The sequence below is a fragment of the Abramis brama genome, assembly GCF_963993115.1.
Source record: "Abramis brama genome assembly, chromosome: 15".
Classification (NCBI taxonomy): domain Eukaryota; kingdom Metazoa; phylum Chordata; class Actinopteri; order Cypriniformes; family Leuciscidae; genus Abramis; species Abramis brama.
This window is the reverse complement of record NC_139977.1, coordinates 821,277-841,577: the sequence shown is the minus strand read 5'-3', so window position 1 is coordinate 841,577 and position 20,301 is coordinate 821,277. Positions and strand designations below refer to the sequence as shown.

At 36.4% G+C, this 20,301-nt stretch overlaps 1 protein-coding gene across 1 annotated transcript in view; it reads left to right on the top strand.

The window, feature by feature from the left end:
• Positions 1-351: 351 nt before the first annotated feature.
• LOC311097947 (phospholipase D1-like) overlaps positions 352-20,301 on the top strand; it is a gene marked incomplete at both ends in the record, with an annotated part of 34,324 nt that continues 14,374 nt past the window's right edge. Inside the window, 9 exons of the mRNA XM_084137958.1 lie at positions 352-455; positions 778-861; positions 1,834-1,915; positions 4,121-4,231; positions 4,311-4,476; positions 10,533-10,664; positions 10,799-10,917; positions 11,091-11,204; positions 11,362-11,472. Of these exons, the coding sequence (XP_083994084.1) occupies positions 352-455; positions 778-861; positions 1,834-1,915; positions 4,121-4,231; positions 4,311-4,476; positions 10,533-10,664; positions 10,799-10,917; positions 11,091-11,204; positions 11,362-11,472 (1,023 nt within the window). The remainder of the gene's footprint in view (positions 456-777; positions 862-1,833; positions 1,916-4,120; positions 4,232-4,310; positions 4,477-10,532; positions 10,665-10,798; positions 10,918-11,090; positions 11,205-11,361; positions 11,473-20,301) is intronic.

The window sequence follows — 20,301 nt, the reverse complement described above, 5'->3', positions numbered from 1 at the left end:
TTTTAAGCAGAATTGTTTCTCTTTTCCAGATGGAGTTTATTGATATAAGCCAATTCGACTTTGCCATGTAAGGACACTCTTTTTGCTTTACTGTTTTATAATTGCCTCACACTGATCAATGTTTTAATTGTATGTTTAAATATATTGCATAAAGTAAACAAAACCATGTATTGATTTATTTTTACATTGTGACAGTAGTTTCAATTAAGCACGTAAATTCTTTAATGTGCAACACGTTACCATCAGGATGTTTTTCTGGATGTGTGACAAATCACAAATGTTTCCATGATGCATAAATAATAAAAGTCATGAGAATTTGGGAGTGGACATGGTTGTCATGAAAATGTCACCATGAAAAAAATATGTGACGCTCCTAAAATATGTTTTATCGCCTTTTTAAGGTCCCACCGCTTCGGATCTTTTGCCAGAGAGGAGGAGAACATACCCTCTAAATGGTATATTAATTCTAAGAGTTTGCCCAAAAATAAACACATAATTTACTCACCCTCATGTCGTTTCAAACCTGTATGACTTTCAGGTCACAATGGGTTTTTTATTGTCCATGCAATGATAGACAATGGACTAAGACTAACCCTAACCCAATGTAATTATGTAGTTGAACAGTCATACAGCTTTTTAATGACATGAGGGTGAGTAAATAATGACAGAATGTTCATTTTTGAATGAACTTTCCATTTAAGACAAAAACAAGCTTTCTATTTGACCCTCTACTCTGTGATATTTGACAACTAAAGAAAAAGAAATTCAATTGTCCAGGTATGTTAATGGAAAAACCTACATGGAGGATGTTGCAGACGCGCTGGAGGAAGCCAAAGAGGAGATCTTCATTGCAGGCTGGTGGTATGTACTCTTTTTGTTTATCCTTCTAGAAGAAAACATGTTCAGGCAGACAAATAGTCTCGGCTCAACTCACACTATTTGTTGAGCCAGTGTTGCTATCTCGGACTGGACAGATTGCTTCAACGAACAGAACAGTGTTTTGATAATTTCACAAAGTCACTGTGTTTGCATTTTTCTGGGAAATCAACCTAGAAATAGTTTGTGTAGTTGTGTGTGATTTGGAGAAAGCACATGACATACATGGATTTGTTAAATGGGGCGCCAGTCCTATGCTCATTTAAGTGAGACAAATCATGGAGTAATGGAGTAATTTAAACTCCTTCATAGTTATTTGTATAAGTTTAAAGGAGCACTCCACAGTTTTTTGAATTAGGGCTTATTCACCTTCTTTCCTACATTTAGATAGGTGGGCAAATGTATTTTTGTCTCACTACATTCATTGTTTTAGTTTGAAAGCGCCACCGCTAGCTTAGCTTAGCTTAATGAATGGAATCCTTTGTTGCCAGCTAGCATGTCCTGAGTAAAAGTGATAAAAAAAATAAAAAAACGCACCTAATTACTTCTTGTGGCCTGCGTATTCACAACGAGTACAAATAGCGACACAGATTAACACTAGGCGATTTCCTAGGCAGATAATGACTTGGGACTATATTATGGGGAAGCACAGGCGAAGCACGGCTACTTGGGCGCAGAGATATCATGCAACACATGAAATTTTGTCGTTGAAGTTGTACAGTATCTTAAACAGCAGAGCAATTATATTTTAAATACACATTGTTTTACTTTTTAAATGAAATTATATATTAATGAATGATTTAAAAAATGTAAATAATGATGACCTGGTAAGACCAGGAATGTGTATTAAAAAAGTAAGCTGTGTCCATTTTGATTTGATGTAGATTTTAAAAGTAGGTGTGCTTGTGCTGTGAGTATGTTGTATCTACTATCTGACTGTTTTTTTGTAATGTGCAGGCTGAGCCCTGAGATCCTTCTGAAGAGGAATGGGTGCAAAGGAAACTACTGGAGCCTAGATTCCATTTTAAAGCGCAAGGCTGTAAGTCCTCATGACACTACTCTGGTGCATTTGTCCCTGGTGCCATGCTCACAATTTAACATGTATGTGAAATGCAACGCACAAATAGGTTTCCAGTTTCAAATTAAGGTTATATGTATTTATTTACCTATTCACTTACTTATTAAAGGACAAGTTCGGTATTTTACACTTAAAGCCCTGTTTTCAGATTGAAATACCGAACTTGTCCTTTAACTTATTTATTTACTTAAAATACCCCCTATGGTGAAAATAACATATTTTTTATTGTTGTTTATAGGTCTATTCAGTGTTTTTTTTATATGCTTAAAGACAAACCATGTGCAAATTCATACGTCCTACACCATTGCTGAGTATTTAATGCTTAAAACTGCAGTAAAAAAAAGATGGTCTCAAAAACGTGGTTTGAAATTGCCGTTGTTTCTTGTGTCACAAACTACCTTGTAACCAATCATGTCATGAGGGAGCGGGCTTTAGCATATTATTAACTGCTAGGAAGCAGGGAAGTCTCAAGAGAAGCCAGGTTATCCCGGTATATTTTTTGTATAAAAAACGGGTACATTTGGCAATATAGCGGGTGAATTATATATGTGATTGTATACGCATTACGATGTTATGATGTACCATGTGCCTTTCTCCACTGATGTTCTCAGTTAATAATTATAATAATAATAATTAGGGCTGGGTATTGACACAAATTTCACAATTCGATTCGATATCGATTCACAAGCTTGCATTTCGATTCGATTTTGCTTACGATTCGATTCAATAATGATTTTTTTGGGATATCAGGTACAATACATTGCAAATTTTCTCAAGGAAAACAAATCTCTTAACTATTATTGTAATCTATGGAAGTCAGTTGTAGCCTATAGGCTTCATTAGCCTACTATAGCCTAATATTAAAAGTAAAAATGAACTGATTTGTTTACAAACACTTAAATACAGTTTTATTTTGTTTTTATAATAATAAAGTTATATGAAATTATATAAAAATTTAAATGGTGGCTGTCATAAAAAAACTTTCCAGATTGATAATGAAAATGATAATAAATATGTAATATGGTGCATATATTTAACAAAATGCTCCTCTCTAGAGTTCATTTTTCCAGCTGACTAACGAGTTTATGGTCACTGGATTGAGTTTTTAAATGTGACGTTACATGACATTGTTTACAAGCTGGTTTACTGACGTCTTTCCACGGTTGAAACACTGATTGAGCGATTCCATGTCACATGATACGGACTTCGATAAGTTGTACTCTACCTTTAACACACTTTCAGATGCTCATTCATGTTTATCTCGCGCTGTAACTGGTATTATTAAGGCGGAAGAGTAGATCAGCTGCTTCTCTTGAGCTGAGCTCCGCCAGAGCGATCTCACGCCACAGCGCCAAAACGGTAATTATGTTTTTGAATTTCATAAGAAAATGGACGTAATTTGAAATCTGAGACTTTGTTTCATATCAATAATAACAAAGCACAAAGATTATTGTGATTTATTGGATGGGATGCGCACTACAATGTTCCATTCATTCATCAACTGAAAACAGGATGACTAATCAATTCTTGGGATTTAAGAATCGATATTGTTTCGTAAAAATGAGAATTGATTAAAATCGAGAAATTTATATTTTTTACCCAACCCTAATAATAATTCATTACATTTATATAGCACTTTTCTCGGCACTCAAAGCGCTTTACATAGAGAGGGGGAATCTCCTCAACCACCACTAAGTTGTTCAAAGCGTTTGTAAGGATGCTGATTTTTAGAAGGCAGCTGTATGACTCTGAGAATGTGAACGTGATTTGTGTAACATTAGCAACACATTATTATCTGTCTGATAACTGTCAATCAAAAGGCTAATCATATTAATTACCGTTATGTGTCTGACTTTGTAAAGAGTGATACATAAAACGCATTGCCATTCTGATACATCGAATTGTAGATGACAACCCTGTATGAGTGAGTGGAGGCTGTGCTCACTTGCATATTCATGGCTCTGCATATACTTAGTGAAGCAAGGGTGTAGAGTTAAATTCAAGCTATTTCAAGGCAGTCAAACATTTTTGTCACATGAAAAAAACATTTAAATATGCAATTTTGTTGATCAAAGACGAGTTTTAAGGAATAAGGTTATTGACTAAGCAAATAAGTTAAAGTCCTCCTATAATTGACTTTTTATATAATTATTTATTTACTTTTAGAAACAAGGAGTAAGGATCTATGTTATGCTGTATAAGGAATGGAAAATGGCACTCAAGATCAATAGTAAATACAGCAAAAGAACAATAATGCAACTTCACCCAAACATAAAGGTAAGCTGTGTGTGACTTTTTTCTGCTTTTGCATATCTCAAGACATCTCATTGATTATAACTCTTCCTCCATCTTAAAGGTGATGAGACGCCCTGCCAACGTCGGCTTTTGGGCACACCACGAGAAGATTGTAGTAATCGACCAATCAGTTGCTTTTGTTGGAGGAATTGACCTGGCGTTTGGCCGCTGGGATGACTATGAGCACCGAATGACAGACCTGGGAAGTGAAATGGTGTCATCAAGAGGTGCATACATTTTGGTCAAGTTCTTGTATTGACAATGCAAGAGTCAAGCACTCTGTAAAGTGTACTCCAGCACATCCCAAAAACATTCAATGAATTTAAAGGAGAACTTGGTAACTTTTTTTAACTTAATAAAACTGTCTAGAAATCATTTGGATGGTTAAACAACCTGTTCTAGTGATATTGGTGACTTTCCCCGCTCCCCCCAGCGTTCCCAGGCGGAAAACCAACCTTGCAACTTGGGGACTACCGTCCCGGCTAGATAGAAATTGGAAGTCTCGTGAGAAGCGAGAACGAGAACGAGAGCGAGCGCGAAACACGAATTGCTTTACGGCAATTCGACATAAACACACATGCTTGTATTACCAGATTACCCACCTCGGTAGACATAGCTCCACACGATACAGCTGGCTTGCTCCGATCAAAACAAACGCACATGGGCAGCGGTAGAGAGGGGGAGGAGGCCGCCGCAAGTGAGTTTTTTACGACCGTGTTGTGAAATATCCGCCCCCCCCACAGCTATAGGGGGAGCTCGTGGGGAAAACATGCGACAACAAAAGGGAAAATCAGCAAAGAAGTGACTAGAGTTCGCTAGAGTTGCCGAGTTCTCCTTTAAGGTGTGGATTCAGTAGTGCCAATTCATGTTTGAAAGTGATTCTTCATGCTTTCTCCCAACAATTTGAGCATTTGTCATCCTGGAATATGGCCATGATGTGTCTTTCTCCATAGTTGTTTAAGATATGAAAAGCCTCACACTCCATCAATTAGGGTTAGAAGAACTGTTGCCAAACATGAGTGAGTGCCCCATCGTTTTCTTGGTTTAGCTCTCTCGGTTTGTTCTCCCTGCCATAGAAGACGTAGAAGAAGTATAAATCGGTTTGTAGTCTGTCAGAGAGAAGATTAAGTATATTTGAGACATCAGAGATATGCTCAGTTTTAAATTATGGAGTGATCCTTTTACTGTGGATAAATCTTAGTGAACAAACTCCATTGCACACCTGCAGGTGATAGGTGCGTAGGATAACAAGACCAAATAAGTAGGTCGTTTCAGCAGATAAAGAACTCCCACACACTATCGTTACTTGGAATTGAATTTAATCTTTATTATCTACGTTTCGGTCACATGACCTTCATCAGGAATAAACAAATGTTCAAATTCATCTCTTTTAAGATAAAACACATGACTAATCAATAGTGAGTTTACCATCGAATAGTGAGAACTCCCACACACTATCGTTACTTGGAATTGAATTTAATCTTTATTATCTACGTTTCGGTCACATGACCTTCATCAGGAATATACAAATGTTCAAATTCATCTCTTTTAAGATAAAACACATGACTAATCAATAGTGAGTTTACCATCGACAGTGATTTGAATGCACACGCTTCAACTTCTTTTTTGGACAGGCGAGCCCCTCCACAGAAACCACAAAGAAGAAATGTTGAAGAGGTTCAAGAGCCACAAAAAAGTTGACGACCGTGGACTCGCAGCTTCTCAAAGAGACGGTAATCAATATTTCTGAAAAGGAACTATCTGATGATCAAACTGTGATTTTATCTAAAGGACTACCTTTTGTGCCTACTAGTGGTGTTAATTGTTTTGGTCTTAAAGTAGATCTGTTCAAATGTTTTAGACAGATGAAATTGCGGTATTTTTTCTCCAAATCAGAGTCTGGTTCATCTAGGACACCTTTTAGACCCAAAAGTAGATTTTGCCCTAATGTTTCTAACCATACTATTCATACTTCTTGTCGTTTGGTCGAACAAGAGGTGATGGAAGCTTGTTCTTCTAGTAATAAAATCTCTCATAATTTTTCATTGAATGAGAAAAAAGCTTTGACCGAATTGATAAGTTACCCAAGCATCATTATAAAACCTGCTGATAAAGAAGGGGCGATTGTAGTCCAAGATACGAAAAAATACCAACATGAAATTCTTTCACAATTACAGAATACTAAGTTTTATAAAAAAAACTTCCCAGTGATCCTACCCATACTTATCGATCTGAGATATTGTCATTTTTAACAAATGCTAAAACAGAGGGTTGGATATCTCAATCAGAGTTTAATTTCTTGAACTGTCAACACCCAATTGGACCTGTTTTTTACACTCGTCCTAAAATTCATAAGAGACTTATTGACCCTCCAGGTTGTCCGATTGTGGCACAGGCTAATTCCCTCTCATCTCCTTTATCTCAGTATGTTGATTTTTTTTTTTTATAAAACCTTTTGTTTATCCGTTACCATCTTACATTAGGGATTCTACTGATTTCATCAATAAGATTTCTGAGTTACATGATTTACCGGACATTTCCTTATTATTAACTTTGGACATAACAAGTTTATATACTAACATTTCACATGATGAAGGACTTATTGCCCTCAGACATTATCTTTCGTTACGCGAGGACTCTAGTCCACCTGCAGACTTTTTCATCGAGATGGCTTCGTACCTTTTGAAATATAATTTTTCAGTTTTGATAAAGATTTTTTTCTTCAGATAAGTGGTACAGCAATGGGCTCGAATTTTGCCCCTAACCATGCCAATCTATTCAGTTATGTGTTGAATATAGAAAAGAATCCTTTCTATTCACGGATTATCAAATGGTAAAGATACATTGACGATATATTTTGTATTTTTTTGGGTGATCATGATGAGGCTCGAGAATTTGTGACATTTTTGAATAACTTTGTTGACGACTTGGAATTTACCTCTGAAATTAATTTGTATATAGAGTATACTTCCTCGATATGTGGGTACAGAAGAACGAAGGCAGTTTGATTACAACTTTGTTTACTAAAGAGACTGATCGTAACACACTTTTACTCGCTACCAGCTTTCATCCGACTTTTTAAAAAAAGGACTGGCTAAGAGTCAGTTCTATCGATTGAGGAGGATTTGTTATTCTGATTCCGACTTCATTGAGAAATCGAATATTATGAAAAATACATTTTTGAATAGAGGTTACCCTTCAGATTGGGTTGAGGAAGCATTTAATACAGCTTTTAAAAAGACACGGTCTGAATTGCTAAAAAAGAAGCAGTGTTTCCTTTAGGATTTTTTTTAGCAGTGGGGGCAGGTCTGTCCGAACAACCACCCCCATACCCCCCCCCCCCCCCCCCCCCCCCCCAAATTTAGGAGCACATACAATTGAAAGGGTTTTTTTTCCCTTTAACGACACAATATTACTGTGCCACATTGTGTGACAAAAGTTTACCTTATGAACATTAAATATTTTCAGTTTTAGAAAAACAATTACACTGGCTGTCATAAAAAAAAATTGCATAAAAAACCCCCCATAAATTCATACATTTCGTGCCTCGCTAGCGATTCTTGCTTGAAGTGTGAATGTCCGCACACAAACATTGTTGGCCCTGCAGGGTTTTACCTGGGTCAAAAATGGTCTTCGGTGGCCAACACTTTAAAAAAAAAAAAAAGCTGTGATTTTACCTCTGGATTTCATAGCTTTGTAAGATAAAATCCTTCTTTAATAGATTATTTTGGTATATAATCATATCAATATAAAAAAGCAGGGAGAAAAAGTAGCATTAAAAAGTTTATTTTAACTAATAGTCTTATTTTCTACCATCTACAATTGAATAGGCTACCATTCAGTTGTAAATGCTGTAGTTTATTAAGGCTAAATCTTGCTAACCATATAGGCTGTACTAAAGGGGGTAAGCACACCTTACGTTCTTATTTTAAGGTGTTCTGTAAATTATTTTTTTGAAACACTTTACAATATGGTTTGATTTAACATTAGTTTATTACTAACATGGACCATGAGCAATACATGTTACTGAATGTATTCATCTTTATTAATCTTAATAAAAATACAGCTGTTTATTGTTTGTTCATGTTAGTTCACAGTGCATTAACTAAATGTTAACAAATACAACTTTTGATTTCAATAATGTAGGCTATTAAATGTTGAAATGAACATTAGCAAAGATTAATACATTCTGTAGAAGTGCAGTTTATTAAAAGTTAATGTTAACTAATGCAGTTTAATAAATGGAACCTTATTGTAAAGTGTTACCGATCTGTTATACACCGATTCAGACGTCTCGTGAGTTCAGTGTTGGAAAGATCAGTCGTTTAACCATTCATTAAAACGTGGAACCTTGCTTCGCAAAGAGAGTGCTCGCGCGCACGCGACCAGAGGGCGCGCGCTCTCGCTCTCTCTCTCTCGTTCTTTTAAACATGCGCCCAGCTGTCACAAGCGCAGCAGTTTATCTACATTACACACCGGTCAAATAAGACTTTGGCGGGACAAAAATTCGCTTTGGCGGCCGCCAAAAAAAAATCTTCGATCGGGTCAGTCGCACAAGTCCGCCTAAATATCTTTTCATGGTCGCACACAGACATATTTAGGCGCAAATGCGAGTGAAATGGTTGCACTGTAGAGCCCTAACGTTACCGTGGCGGCAAACATTTTGCCGTGGCGGGCCGCCATTAACTAATCAACATAGAGGAAACACTGAGAAGACAAGAAAAGCAAGAAAGTATTGTTTTACTTGTATTACAACGCATTCACCTAAGTCCTACATGATAAAATCAATTTTTAAAAAACATTGGCATTTGTTGTCTTCTGATCCGGAGTTGAGCGAAACTTTTCGGCATCCTCCTTTGATTGTATATAAACATGCTAGGAATTTGAAAGAGAGCTCGGTACATGCTCGTTTCAGAGCGTTAGTCCTCGTGCATCTCAGAGTTTACTCAGTCCTATACAGAATGGCAATTACCGTTGTGGGAATTGTGCTCAGTGTAATAATACATTCAAAACATAATTTCTTTGTCATCCTAGAACTGGTAAAAAATATAACATCAAATCTGTGATTACTTGTGTTTCTGCTCATGTTGTGGATTTGATCCGTTGTGGTATAGGCTATGTGGGAAAAACATCACGTCAATTGAAACAAAGAATTAGTGAACATAAGAGTTCTATCAGACGAAAAGATGTGAATTATCCAGTTGCGGCACATTTTTTAACTTTGAATCACGATGTTACCTCTTTACGCTTTTGTGGGATTGAGAAAGTAAGTTTGCCACCTAGAGGCGGTGACATTGAATTGCTCCTATAGAGACGCAAACTTTTTGGGATTTACACCCTTCAAACTTTATCACCTAGGGGTATGAACAACGAAGCATTATTTAATGTAATGTTATAGTGATATTTTGTAACTGTATTGAGTGACGTGTTTTTCTACTATGCATTCTCAATGAGTTTTAGTGGCTATGGAGCCTTACTGATTGTTGTAACAATAGAATTACAATTTGATACTGTGTGATGACGACGTGTTGATTATGTGTTCTCGATGATCTTGTTAACCTACAGGGGGATCTTTGCTGATTGTAGTAACTATCACAATCTGTTTATGATGTGGTGTTAATGATGTACTCTCAATGAGCTTAATTGTTTACAGATGGAGCTCTGTTGATTAGTCATGTGTTTTATCTTAAAAGAGATGAATTTGAACTTTTGTATATTCCTGGTGAAGGTCGTGTGACTGAAACGTAGATAATAAAGATTAAATTCAATTGCAAGTAACGATAGTGTGTGGGAGTTCCTTATCTACTGTGGATAAATCTAAAATATTAACACACATGAAGTGGATTTTAATCTCTTGCATGTTTGACATGGAAAATAATGTCTCAAATGTGTCAGTAATCTGATGTTGCATCATGTACGTATTTCAGCTTATACAGTAGGGTTTAAAAATGTAAGCATCAAAATCCTTTATTTTAAACCTAAATGCATAAAAAAATAAAATATTAATTGTCTTTATTTAAACTCTTTATTAACTATTTTGTTTGAATTCAGACACTATTTTTTATATTAACCTCTTTTGTATTTATGTTTATATTATTTTCTAGCCTTCATTCTCTTACATATTTTGTTTATTTGTGTAGTTTGCCTTTGGTTTCTCTCTTCATGGAAAAATTAAGTATTTTTGTATTGTAGCTGCGTAAAATTAGTAGATTTGAAAGTGACTGTCATTTATTTCAAAAGATCTTTTGTGTTTTGATGAGTTTTGTATATCTTGTGTGTGCAGACAGAGGAGGCTCAGTGCACAGTGTTCAGACAGAAGTGGGAGAGGAGGAGGGAAACACACAGTTCTGGACAGGAAAAGACTACTCGAACTTCTACCGCAAAGACTGGGTTCACCCTGAGAAGCCTTTTACTGGTGAGCCTTTTTTCGGTCAACTTCATTGATCATTAATCTGGGTTATCCAAGGTTAATTGTGTTATTAAACGCAGTTCTTTCAATGCATTTCAAATGTTTACGATTTTGTTTTTTAACACTGTGCTCGACTATAGAATTATTTAACAGGCACACAACCCCCAGAGTTCCCTGGCGTGACATCGCCTCAGTGGTGCATGGGAAAGGAGCCAGGGATGTGGCCTGGCACTTTATTCAACGCTGGAACTTCTCCAAGGTGAGAGATTTACCACCCCTGTGCTTAGGCCATGACCTGCACAGTTTAAATATAGTTTATGCTTGACAGGCTTCTGAATTCCCTTTGTGAACTTCTTCAATATAACTTTAAGCTCTGATATTTGATGAAGCATTATTCGGTTCTATCACAATAAGGACTTTTTGCTCATTTAGAAAAAGAAGTGGATGTACAGATCATCCTCCTACCCATATCTAGAGCTCAAACCTCACAGCACAGGCAATGATCTGAAGTACCAAGTGCCAAACTGTGTCCAGACCAGAGTCCAGGTGAGAAAGCATAATTTGCTGTACCTGTAACTTTTAGAGCATTGACGCCAGGAACATTATGGGTTTGATTTCCAGTGAACACGCAAATGCCTGCTGATAAAAAGTAAATGGATGCCTTGAATGAACACTAAGTAACTTTGCCATAATGGTCTCTTAGGTTCTACGGTCGGCAGCAGGCTGGTCGGCAGGAATCCAGCAGCATGAGCAGTCGATTTATAATGCCTATATTCAGGCCATTGCCAAGAGCGAGCACTTCCTCTACATTGAGGTACACAATCTCCCTTTCACGCTGTCTGTTAGCATTTACTGATATGCTTCAAATGTGTTGACAACCGTTGTAGTTATGTTATAAAACATAATTTATACAATTGAAAATGCATTTTAAAAGAACTTAAGAGAATAATAATGAAAGAAATAAGAAAAGAAAAGACTTTTTTTTTCTTTAGCTTTGCCTCTGAGGACATGATTTAATTAGGAAAGAACAAAAACCTGGATACTATAGTTAAGTGGGTAAATTTAGATTTAATTAGATTTCATTATTAAACCAAAAAAAAATAAACAAATATATATTAGAGAGAGAGAGAACGTTATGACGTATAAGGGTTTTCGACAGGCCAATTTAAAAAAAAAAAAAATACCTGTTGCCAATTTTTAAACATTAAGAACGTTGTGTACACCTAAATTCATTTTAAAAATTAATTTAAGAGATTTTAGTTTTTCTTCATCTACATGAATGGTCCGTAGCCTTAAAAATATTAAAGTGGTGCAACCATAATTTCTTAAATTTAAATTTCCTTAACATGCTTTAACATTTATTTTAGAACAAGTGTTTAGAAACCAAGTATTTGCATTTCTTTTGAGTTTTGTAAATAATGATCTAATTTTTTGTTCTATAATTTCTGAGTTGCCTTCTTAAATCTAGTTAACAGACTTATTTTTCCTGTAAATCACATAAAACTGATAGAAATGTTTTAAAAATATAATTAAGGTACTCCGCTCTTGCTGCAGGGTCAGAATTTTTTCGCTTGGCAGTGGCATCTGGTAAATTAGATTAAAATAGTTTTAAATAAATAAATAGGCAATAATAAATACACTACTAATAAATGCATTATTACTAAACTGAAATTACATGCTCTAATTTTTTTTGTGCATTTTTCTCATATTTTACAAAGAGTAAACATAAACCAAACAAATCCCAAATTGCATAAAAATCTATTCCAAATGATACTAAAGTAAAGTTAATTTTTTATATAAACAGTCAATTGAATATAAAAGCATAAAACTGCCAATCTAGGACATATATCTATCATGGAAAACAGTCTGCAGTGGTCGCACCACATGATATTTTCAAATTCAGTCAAAATTTACAGGCACAGAATTGGCCACCTAAACAAAACAAGCTAGCTTCCCAAAAAAGGTCACTATGAAATTTATAATAAAAAAGTACATTTGTAGAAATAACTTTTAATATTAATACAATACAATACAATACAATCTTCTGTTCGTGAACAGTTGTATTTCATTCATTAATCTAACTACCGGTATGCAACCGTGCATTTAATTGCCATTGGCTCGTGTGATAGTAATATGGATCTTATTAGTATATTAAGTGATAATTTATTCTATAAACAACTATAAAAGATACTTTTCGGCTTTCTCCGGCTCCCTGCACCGGGCGTAATGCGAAACCGGAAGTGTCTAACCGCATACTTGCTGATCCGAAATCCAAAATGGCGGCCACGTGCAACTAGTCTATTGGATAGACCTAAAACCAATCACAGCGATCGTCATCGTGTAAAGCCATATGCTGCGTCCCAATTCGCCTAAGTTACACTACGCCATAAAAGTGTACTCTTTTTGTGAAGAAAAGGTATTTACTTTTGAATGTGTAGCAAAAAAGTAGGCAAGCTTTGGGAAATACTACTTCGTCATCTTTATCGGACGGATCTGTCGCGTGCATCGATTTGAATATAATAATGCATTTAAAAGTTGCGCTCCACCATCGGACGTCGCTCAAATGCCTCTGGGCATAAAAACATACCCTAAGTATTATTTAAAAAGATACAACAATTTAATAAATATATAAATAATAATAACTAGTAAAGTGCATAAGCAGTGCCATGTATTAACCATTTTGTCGTCAGAGTCCTTAAAGTGCCATGTTTTTTATGTCCGAGTTGAGTAGTCTGACGGCCTGAGGAAAGAAGCTCCTCCTGAGCCTCTCCGTTTTAGCCATCAGACTACGAAAGCGTCTACCTGACTGCAGCAATTTAAACAATGCATTTCCAGGGTGAGTGGAGTCCTTGTATATCTTAACAGCCCTGACCCTGCTCCGTCGGTTGTAAATATCCTGCATAGAAGGAAGAGCATTCTTTGTGATACGCTCTGCTGTGCGCACCACTCTCTTTAAGGCTTTACAATCCTGGGCTGAGCAGTTTCCAAACCATGATGAGATGCAATATGTCAATGTACTTTCTATTGCCCCAGTATAGAATATTTGTAAAATTGCAGGGGAAACCCCAAATTTCCTCAGCAACCGCAGATGGTATAGCCTTTTTCTGGCTGTCTTTACTTGGGCTTGAATGTGATGAGTCCAGGTCAAATCCTCAGATATATGCACTCCAAGGTATTTGAAACTGCTCACTCTCTCTACTGGTGTGCCGCTAATGTTGAGGGGGGTATAGTGCCGCTGCGGCCTTTTCCTGAAATCAAAGCTGAGCATTAATACCAAGGCCACTGAGCTTGGAGACCTGTCTGAGGGGAACTATGGTATTAAAAGCTGAGCTGTAATCTATAAATAGTAGTGTCATATAATTATCTTTGTTGCTGTCAGTATGGGTGAGAGTGGCATGTAGAATATGAGAGACAGCATCCTCAGTACACCTATTGGGACGATAGGCAAACTAGAGTGGATCGATGTTATTTGGGACGGAGGAGCAAATTATGTTCTTGATAAGCCTCTCAAAAACCTTCTTAATTTGTGACGTTAGTGCCACTGGTCGATAATCATTTAGACAAGAGGGCTTATTATTTTTTAGCACAGGAACAATTACAGATTTCTTAAAACAAGTGGGTAGTCAAGTCAAGTCATCTTCATTTATATAGCGCTTTTAACAATGTAGATTGTTTCAAAGCAGCTTTACAGAGATAAACTTATAATTTAAGGTAAGATTGCTTTGGCTTTATAGCGGTTCTTTGATAATGTTATTTTCCAGCTAAAGTTAGTTTTGATTGATTCGCTTCTGTCGCAACAATCATTTGTTATGAAATTAGGGGCCGCTAAGACGACACAATTCTCTCTACACAAACTTTAAACGCGAACCTGTGAGAAACGCTGATGGCGTTCACATGCGCATTAAGAATTGGTTCTATAGTTATGTGCGTTTGAATTTATGTGCGTAGGTTTGTAATTCCCTACAAACCAAGCCTAAACAAAGTACTGGTGTTTCCTTATAGTTTTGATACAGAATTTTAGTTTAGTTTATCAGTTCGGGGTAGATACGCAAATTGAGTCCCGACGACGCTTTATCTGTAGAGTGGTAAAGGGATACTCCATAGGGAGAGACTAGTTGGCACTCCAGCACTGCGTTGACATCGGGTCCAGGCGAAGGTCCTTCATTAGATCTGGATACGGCCTGGATCCGGCAGGCTGCGGGAAAACCTCAGGATAAACAAAGACACTAAAATTAGCGTCGAGTATCGAAAAATGACATGTTGTTCGGTACCAGATTTCGATACCTAAGGGGTTAACTCGTCAACGTCAGTGCTCAAACAAATACATATGAAATGCACAACGACACACATAAAGTCGCTCACCAGTGTTGCCAGATTGGAAATGTCCAAGTATCATACCAGAAGCTCAAAATTATCGTATTTGGAAAAAAATTATCGTACACTAGTCAACGACATAAAAATGACAGACATCCCAACCTGCACAAAGTCATTTCTGGGAGACAAGAAATCTCCAACGGGGGGGATTATTTACATTGCAATAATAACCTACTGAGTGTACACAGCAGTTCAAAAATGTGTTGGTTAGTCAGATTTTTTTAAGTAGCAAACTTTTCATATTTCTGAAGGATCATGTGACACTAAAGTAATGATTTTGAAAATTCAGCTTTGACATCACAGGAATAAATTACAAGATTTTAAATTGTAATACTATTTCACAATATTACAAGTTTTACTGTATTTTTTAATTTTTTTTAAATTCAGCTTTGGTGAGCATGAGCTCTTTATAAAACATTTTTTGTTCCTTTGTGCACTGGCTATAGCCTAGAAATCTAGACGCACCCTAGCGGCAGCAAAATTATTTTGCAGCCAGGGTGGGTCTAGACACTCTCAATAGACCTTTTTGCTGCAAAAACCTAAATTGGGTCAGGCCAATCACGTCGTGTATAGAGTAGGCGGGGGCGGGCTTAACATATGACGACAGAGTTGCGACGGTTACCTGGCACTTGAAAACAAAGAATGGCTGCTGCGGATGGAGAACAGTCTTTCGAATCGGCTTTGGCCGCAACTCTGGAGGAGTTGGAGTTAAGTTTTTCTTTGAGAAAAGAACAAAGAACGGCACTTAAGTCATTCTTAAAAAAAGGAAGATGTGTTCGTAGTTTTGTCGGCCAGATTTAAAAGTTGAATCTATCAACTAAGCTCCGCTGGTGGGAGAACGCTCTGGTTGGTTGAAGCGCTGTCCTATTGCGTGCAGAGGGAATTTGAAAGACAGCCGTTTATCCCGCCCATCAGATTGACCGTGTCTATGGTGAGTTTCCAGACTAAACATCTTGATGTACGTCTGGCTTGCCAGGCTACACTGGCTAAGGAGCATGAGTCAAACTGAAAAAATAAAACCAACATTTTCTGAGGTAATGTGTTTTGTAATCTTGTTAAAATGGATTTCATAAAATTGGTATCGAAAAAAGTATCGTTAGGAACCGGTATTGAAACTGAGGTATCGGAAATGGCACCGGATCGAAAGATTTTGAACGATACCCAGCCCTAATTATGTGAATGCCAGGTCAAAGAGATGTGTCTTTTAATCTAGCTTTGAACTGACAAAGTGTGTCTGCTTCCCGGACAATGTTAGGAAGATTGTTCCAGAGTGTTGGTGCTAAATAGGAGAAGGATCTGCCGCCAGCAGTCGATTTTGATATTCTTGGTATTATCAACTGGCTGGAATTTTGAGATCGCAATAGACGTGAAGGACTATAATGCGTTAAGAGCTCGCTCAAGTACTGCGGAGCTAAACCATTTAGTGCTTTGTACGTGATCAGCAATATTTTAAAATTGATGCGATGTTTAATAGGGAGCCAGTGCAGTGTTGACAGAACCGGGCTAATATGGTCATACTTCCTGGTTCTGGGTAAGAACTCGAGCTGCTGCGTTTTGGACCAGCTGTAGTTTGTTTATTAAGCGTGCAGGGCAACCACCCAGTAGAGCATTACAATAATCTAGCCTTGAGGTCATGAACGTACATACATAGATGTATTTTTAAGATGGAAAAATGCGGTTTTACAGATACTAGACACGTGACTTTCAAATGAAAGATTGGTATCAAAGAGCACACCCAGGTTCCTAACCGACGACGAAGACTTGACAGAGCAGCCATCAAGTGTTAGACAGTATTCTAGGTTATTACGTGTGGGAGTTTTTGGTAACACTTTATTTTAAGGTGTCATTGTTACAGTGTAATTATACAGTACCAGTCAAAAGTTTGGAAACATTACTATTTTTAATGTTTTTGAAAGAAGTCTCTTATGCTCATCAAGCCTGCAGTTAAAAAAAAACAAAACCAAAAAAAGCAGTAATATTATGAAATATTATTACAATTTAAAATAATGATTCTCTTTTTTAATATACTTTAAACTGTAATTAGGGCCCGAGCACCGATGGTGAGAGGACCCTATTGTTTTTGCTCCGTTTATTCTTCTTCTTCTTCTTCTTCTTCTTCTCCAAAGTGAATCGCTTTTTAGAGGGCCTTAACATGCTCGAAAACTCATGAAACTTTGCACACGCTTCAGAAGTGGTGAAAATTTACGTGTGATATGGTTTTCAAAATTAGGGGGGGCAAATTCGGTAAATTATTGCCCCCACATTTTGCCCCGGTTCCTGGTTTCACGTACAGGTATGAAATTTGGTACATACATGTAATGACCCAATACCTACAAAAAAGTCTCTTGGAGCATAGCCCTAAACACAACAGGAAGTCAGCTATTTTGAACTTCCTGTCAGATTTTGGGCATTTTTTGACATTTCCTGATGTTGTACTTTAACGAACTCCTCCTACAGTTTTGATCTGATCCTCTTCAAATTTGGTGAGTGCAATCTTAAGGCCTTTGCGACGTTAAATTGCGAAGATTTAGAGTTTTCGTCGAAGGGTGTGCTCTCGGCGGCCTGACAAACGTACACCCAATTTCGGCCTTTTGGTGATATATGCATGATCAGATAAGTTCTCTGTCAATATTGCTTGCAGTTCCGATGTTGCTAGGCAACCACAGACAGCCTGCAGTAACTCAGGCATTCAATGTCCAATCTGCCCCAAACTTCACATGTTTGATAAGAGTCCTGTCCTGAACACATGAACATGCTCATATTTGGTTATAGCAATAGCGCCACCTGCTGGTAGCAGGAGGTGTGGCAAATACAAAACGTGCTCGAAAAATCATGAAACTTTGCACACGCTTCAGAAGTGGTGAAAATTTACGTGTGATGTGGTTTTCAAAATTGGGTGGGGCAAAATGGCTTAATTATTGCCCCTACATTTTGCCCCGGCTCTACGTTTCACGTACATGTATGAAATTTGGTACATACATGTACTGACCCAATACCTACAAAAAAGTATCTTGGAGCATAGCCCTAAACACAACAGGAAGTCAGCTATTTTGAACTTCCTCTCAGATTTTGGGCAGTTTTTGCCATTTCCTGATGTTGTACTTTAACGAACTCCTCCTACAGTTTTGATCTGATCCTCTTCAAATTTGGTGAGTGTAATCTTAAGGCCTTTCCTAAAGGCGCCGGGTGGCGGTGGCAGGGGTGCGAGGGCCCTTTTCATCGCTGCTTGCAGCTTTAATTTATTTTTGTGATGCAAAGCTGAATTTTCATCAGCAAGTACTCCAGTCTTTGGTGTCTTATGATCCTTCAGAAATCATTCTAATATGCTGATTTATGATCAATGTTGGAAACAGTTGTGCTGCTTAATATTTTTTTTATAACCTGAGATACTTTTTTCAGGATTATTTGATGAATAAAAAGTTAAAAAGAACTGTATTTATTTAGAATAGAAATCTTTTGTAACAATATACACTACCGTTCAAAAGTTTGGGAACAATAACTATTTTTTTTTTAAAGAAATTAGTACTTAAATTCAACAAGGATGCGTTAAATTGATAAAAGGTGATGGTAACGATTTATATTGTTAGAAATGTTTTTATTTTGAATAAATGCTGTTTTTATGAATAAATGCTGTTAACGTTTTACTCATCAATGAATCCTGAAAAAAGTATTCCAAAAAAATATATTAAACAGCACAACTGTTTCCATCATTGATAATAACTGAGTATCAAATCATCATATTAGAATGATTTCTGAAGGATCATAAGACACCAAAGACTGGAGTACTTGCTGATGAAAATTCAGCTTTGCATCACAAAAATAAATTACATTTTAAAATATATTAAAAAAGAGAACCATTATTTTAAATTGTAATAATATTTCATAATATTACTGTTTTTTTTTTTTTTTTTTTTTTTTTTTACTGCAGGCTTGATGAGCATAAGAGACTTCTTTCAAAAACATTAAAAATAGTAATGTTTCCAAACTTTTGACTGGTACTGTATATTTAAATACTGGAGTAATATTAATGAATTACATGTACTTACTATAGGGTTAGGGTAGGATTAGGATTTGGTTGAGGGTTAGTTGCATGTAATTATGCATAATTTACTGTTATTACTATGGTAAGTATATGTAACATATGTAAAAGGACACTGCAAAATAAAGTGTTACCAGAGTTTTTGTCCAATAATTAGAATCTCTGTTTTTTCAGAATTTAGAAGTAGGAAATTACGAGTCATCCAATTTTTTTTATATCAGCTATTAGGGGTGGGGGAAAAAAATCAATTCTTAGATGCATCGCGGTCACAAATGTCAAAAAATCGATTCTCTAAAATAAAAATATATTTTTTTTTCTAATAACGTAATATTGACGGAACGCAAATGGCGGAACTCTAAAGCGGACGTGCAGTCTGTGGCGCGCACATAACAGACACGCATGATGGCTGAGCGCCAAATTCGAACTGCACCCTCTTCGTTAAAAGCTAACGTATGGAAAATTGCCAATTTCATTGTTACCTATTTAGTATTTTTTGTATGAAAGCTGCTTTCAGTATTTAGTTTTCACATCTATATTCTGTAAACCAATCTGTTATACGTACGTTATACTGCCCTGCAATATGTGCAATGCCAGTCACAAAAAGTTACATTTTAACTGTGCTCTCTGCAGATGTTCATTCACTTTTTTTGTATAAGCTGTTTTTGATCGTGGTATACAGCAAACATTTCAAGTCATAACTCTTTATTATTTAGTTGTGTATAAGAGCGGCTTTGTATGTTACTAAATATTCAGAATATGCATAAGTCCACAAGCATTATATGAGAGCTGCTGGTACTTAATTCTATATTTTTGAACAAAAACTGTTTGTGATTTTGCTACAGCAAAATGTTTTTTTGTCTGAAGGATTATATTGCTCATTGGAAATAACAAGAGAATGTTGGTTAGAAGTCTATTATTAAATGCCAGAAATTCAGAAATGCTGAAATTTGTATTAATTTACTACAAGTATGCTGCTAGTACAGGCACACATTTATTTTCCTGTTGGTTCTTTGCAGTGTTCACTTCCATTTGTTTTATTAATAAAATTAATATAGGAAGATGGAAGTAAGTTCGTTATGGGTCATCATAAATACTTTGCTTTAAAAGTACCAAGTAAAAACAAAAAAAATCGTTAATAACCGATAATCGTTACCCTCTGAATCGTAATCGAATCGAATCATGAGGTGCCTAGGGATTCCCACCCCTATCAGCTATGCATTCTGTTAATTT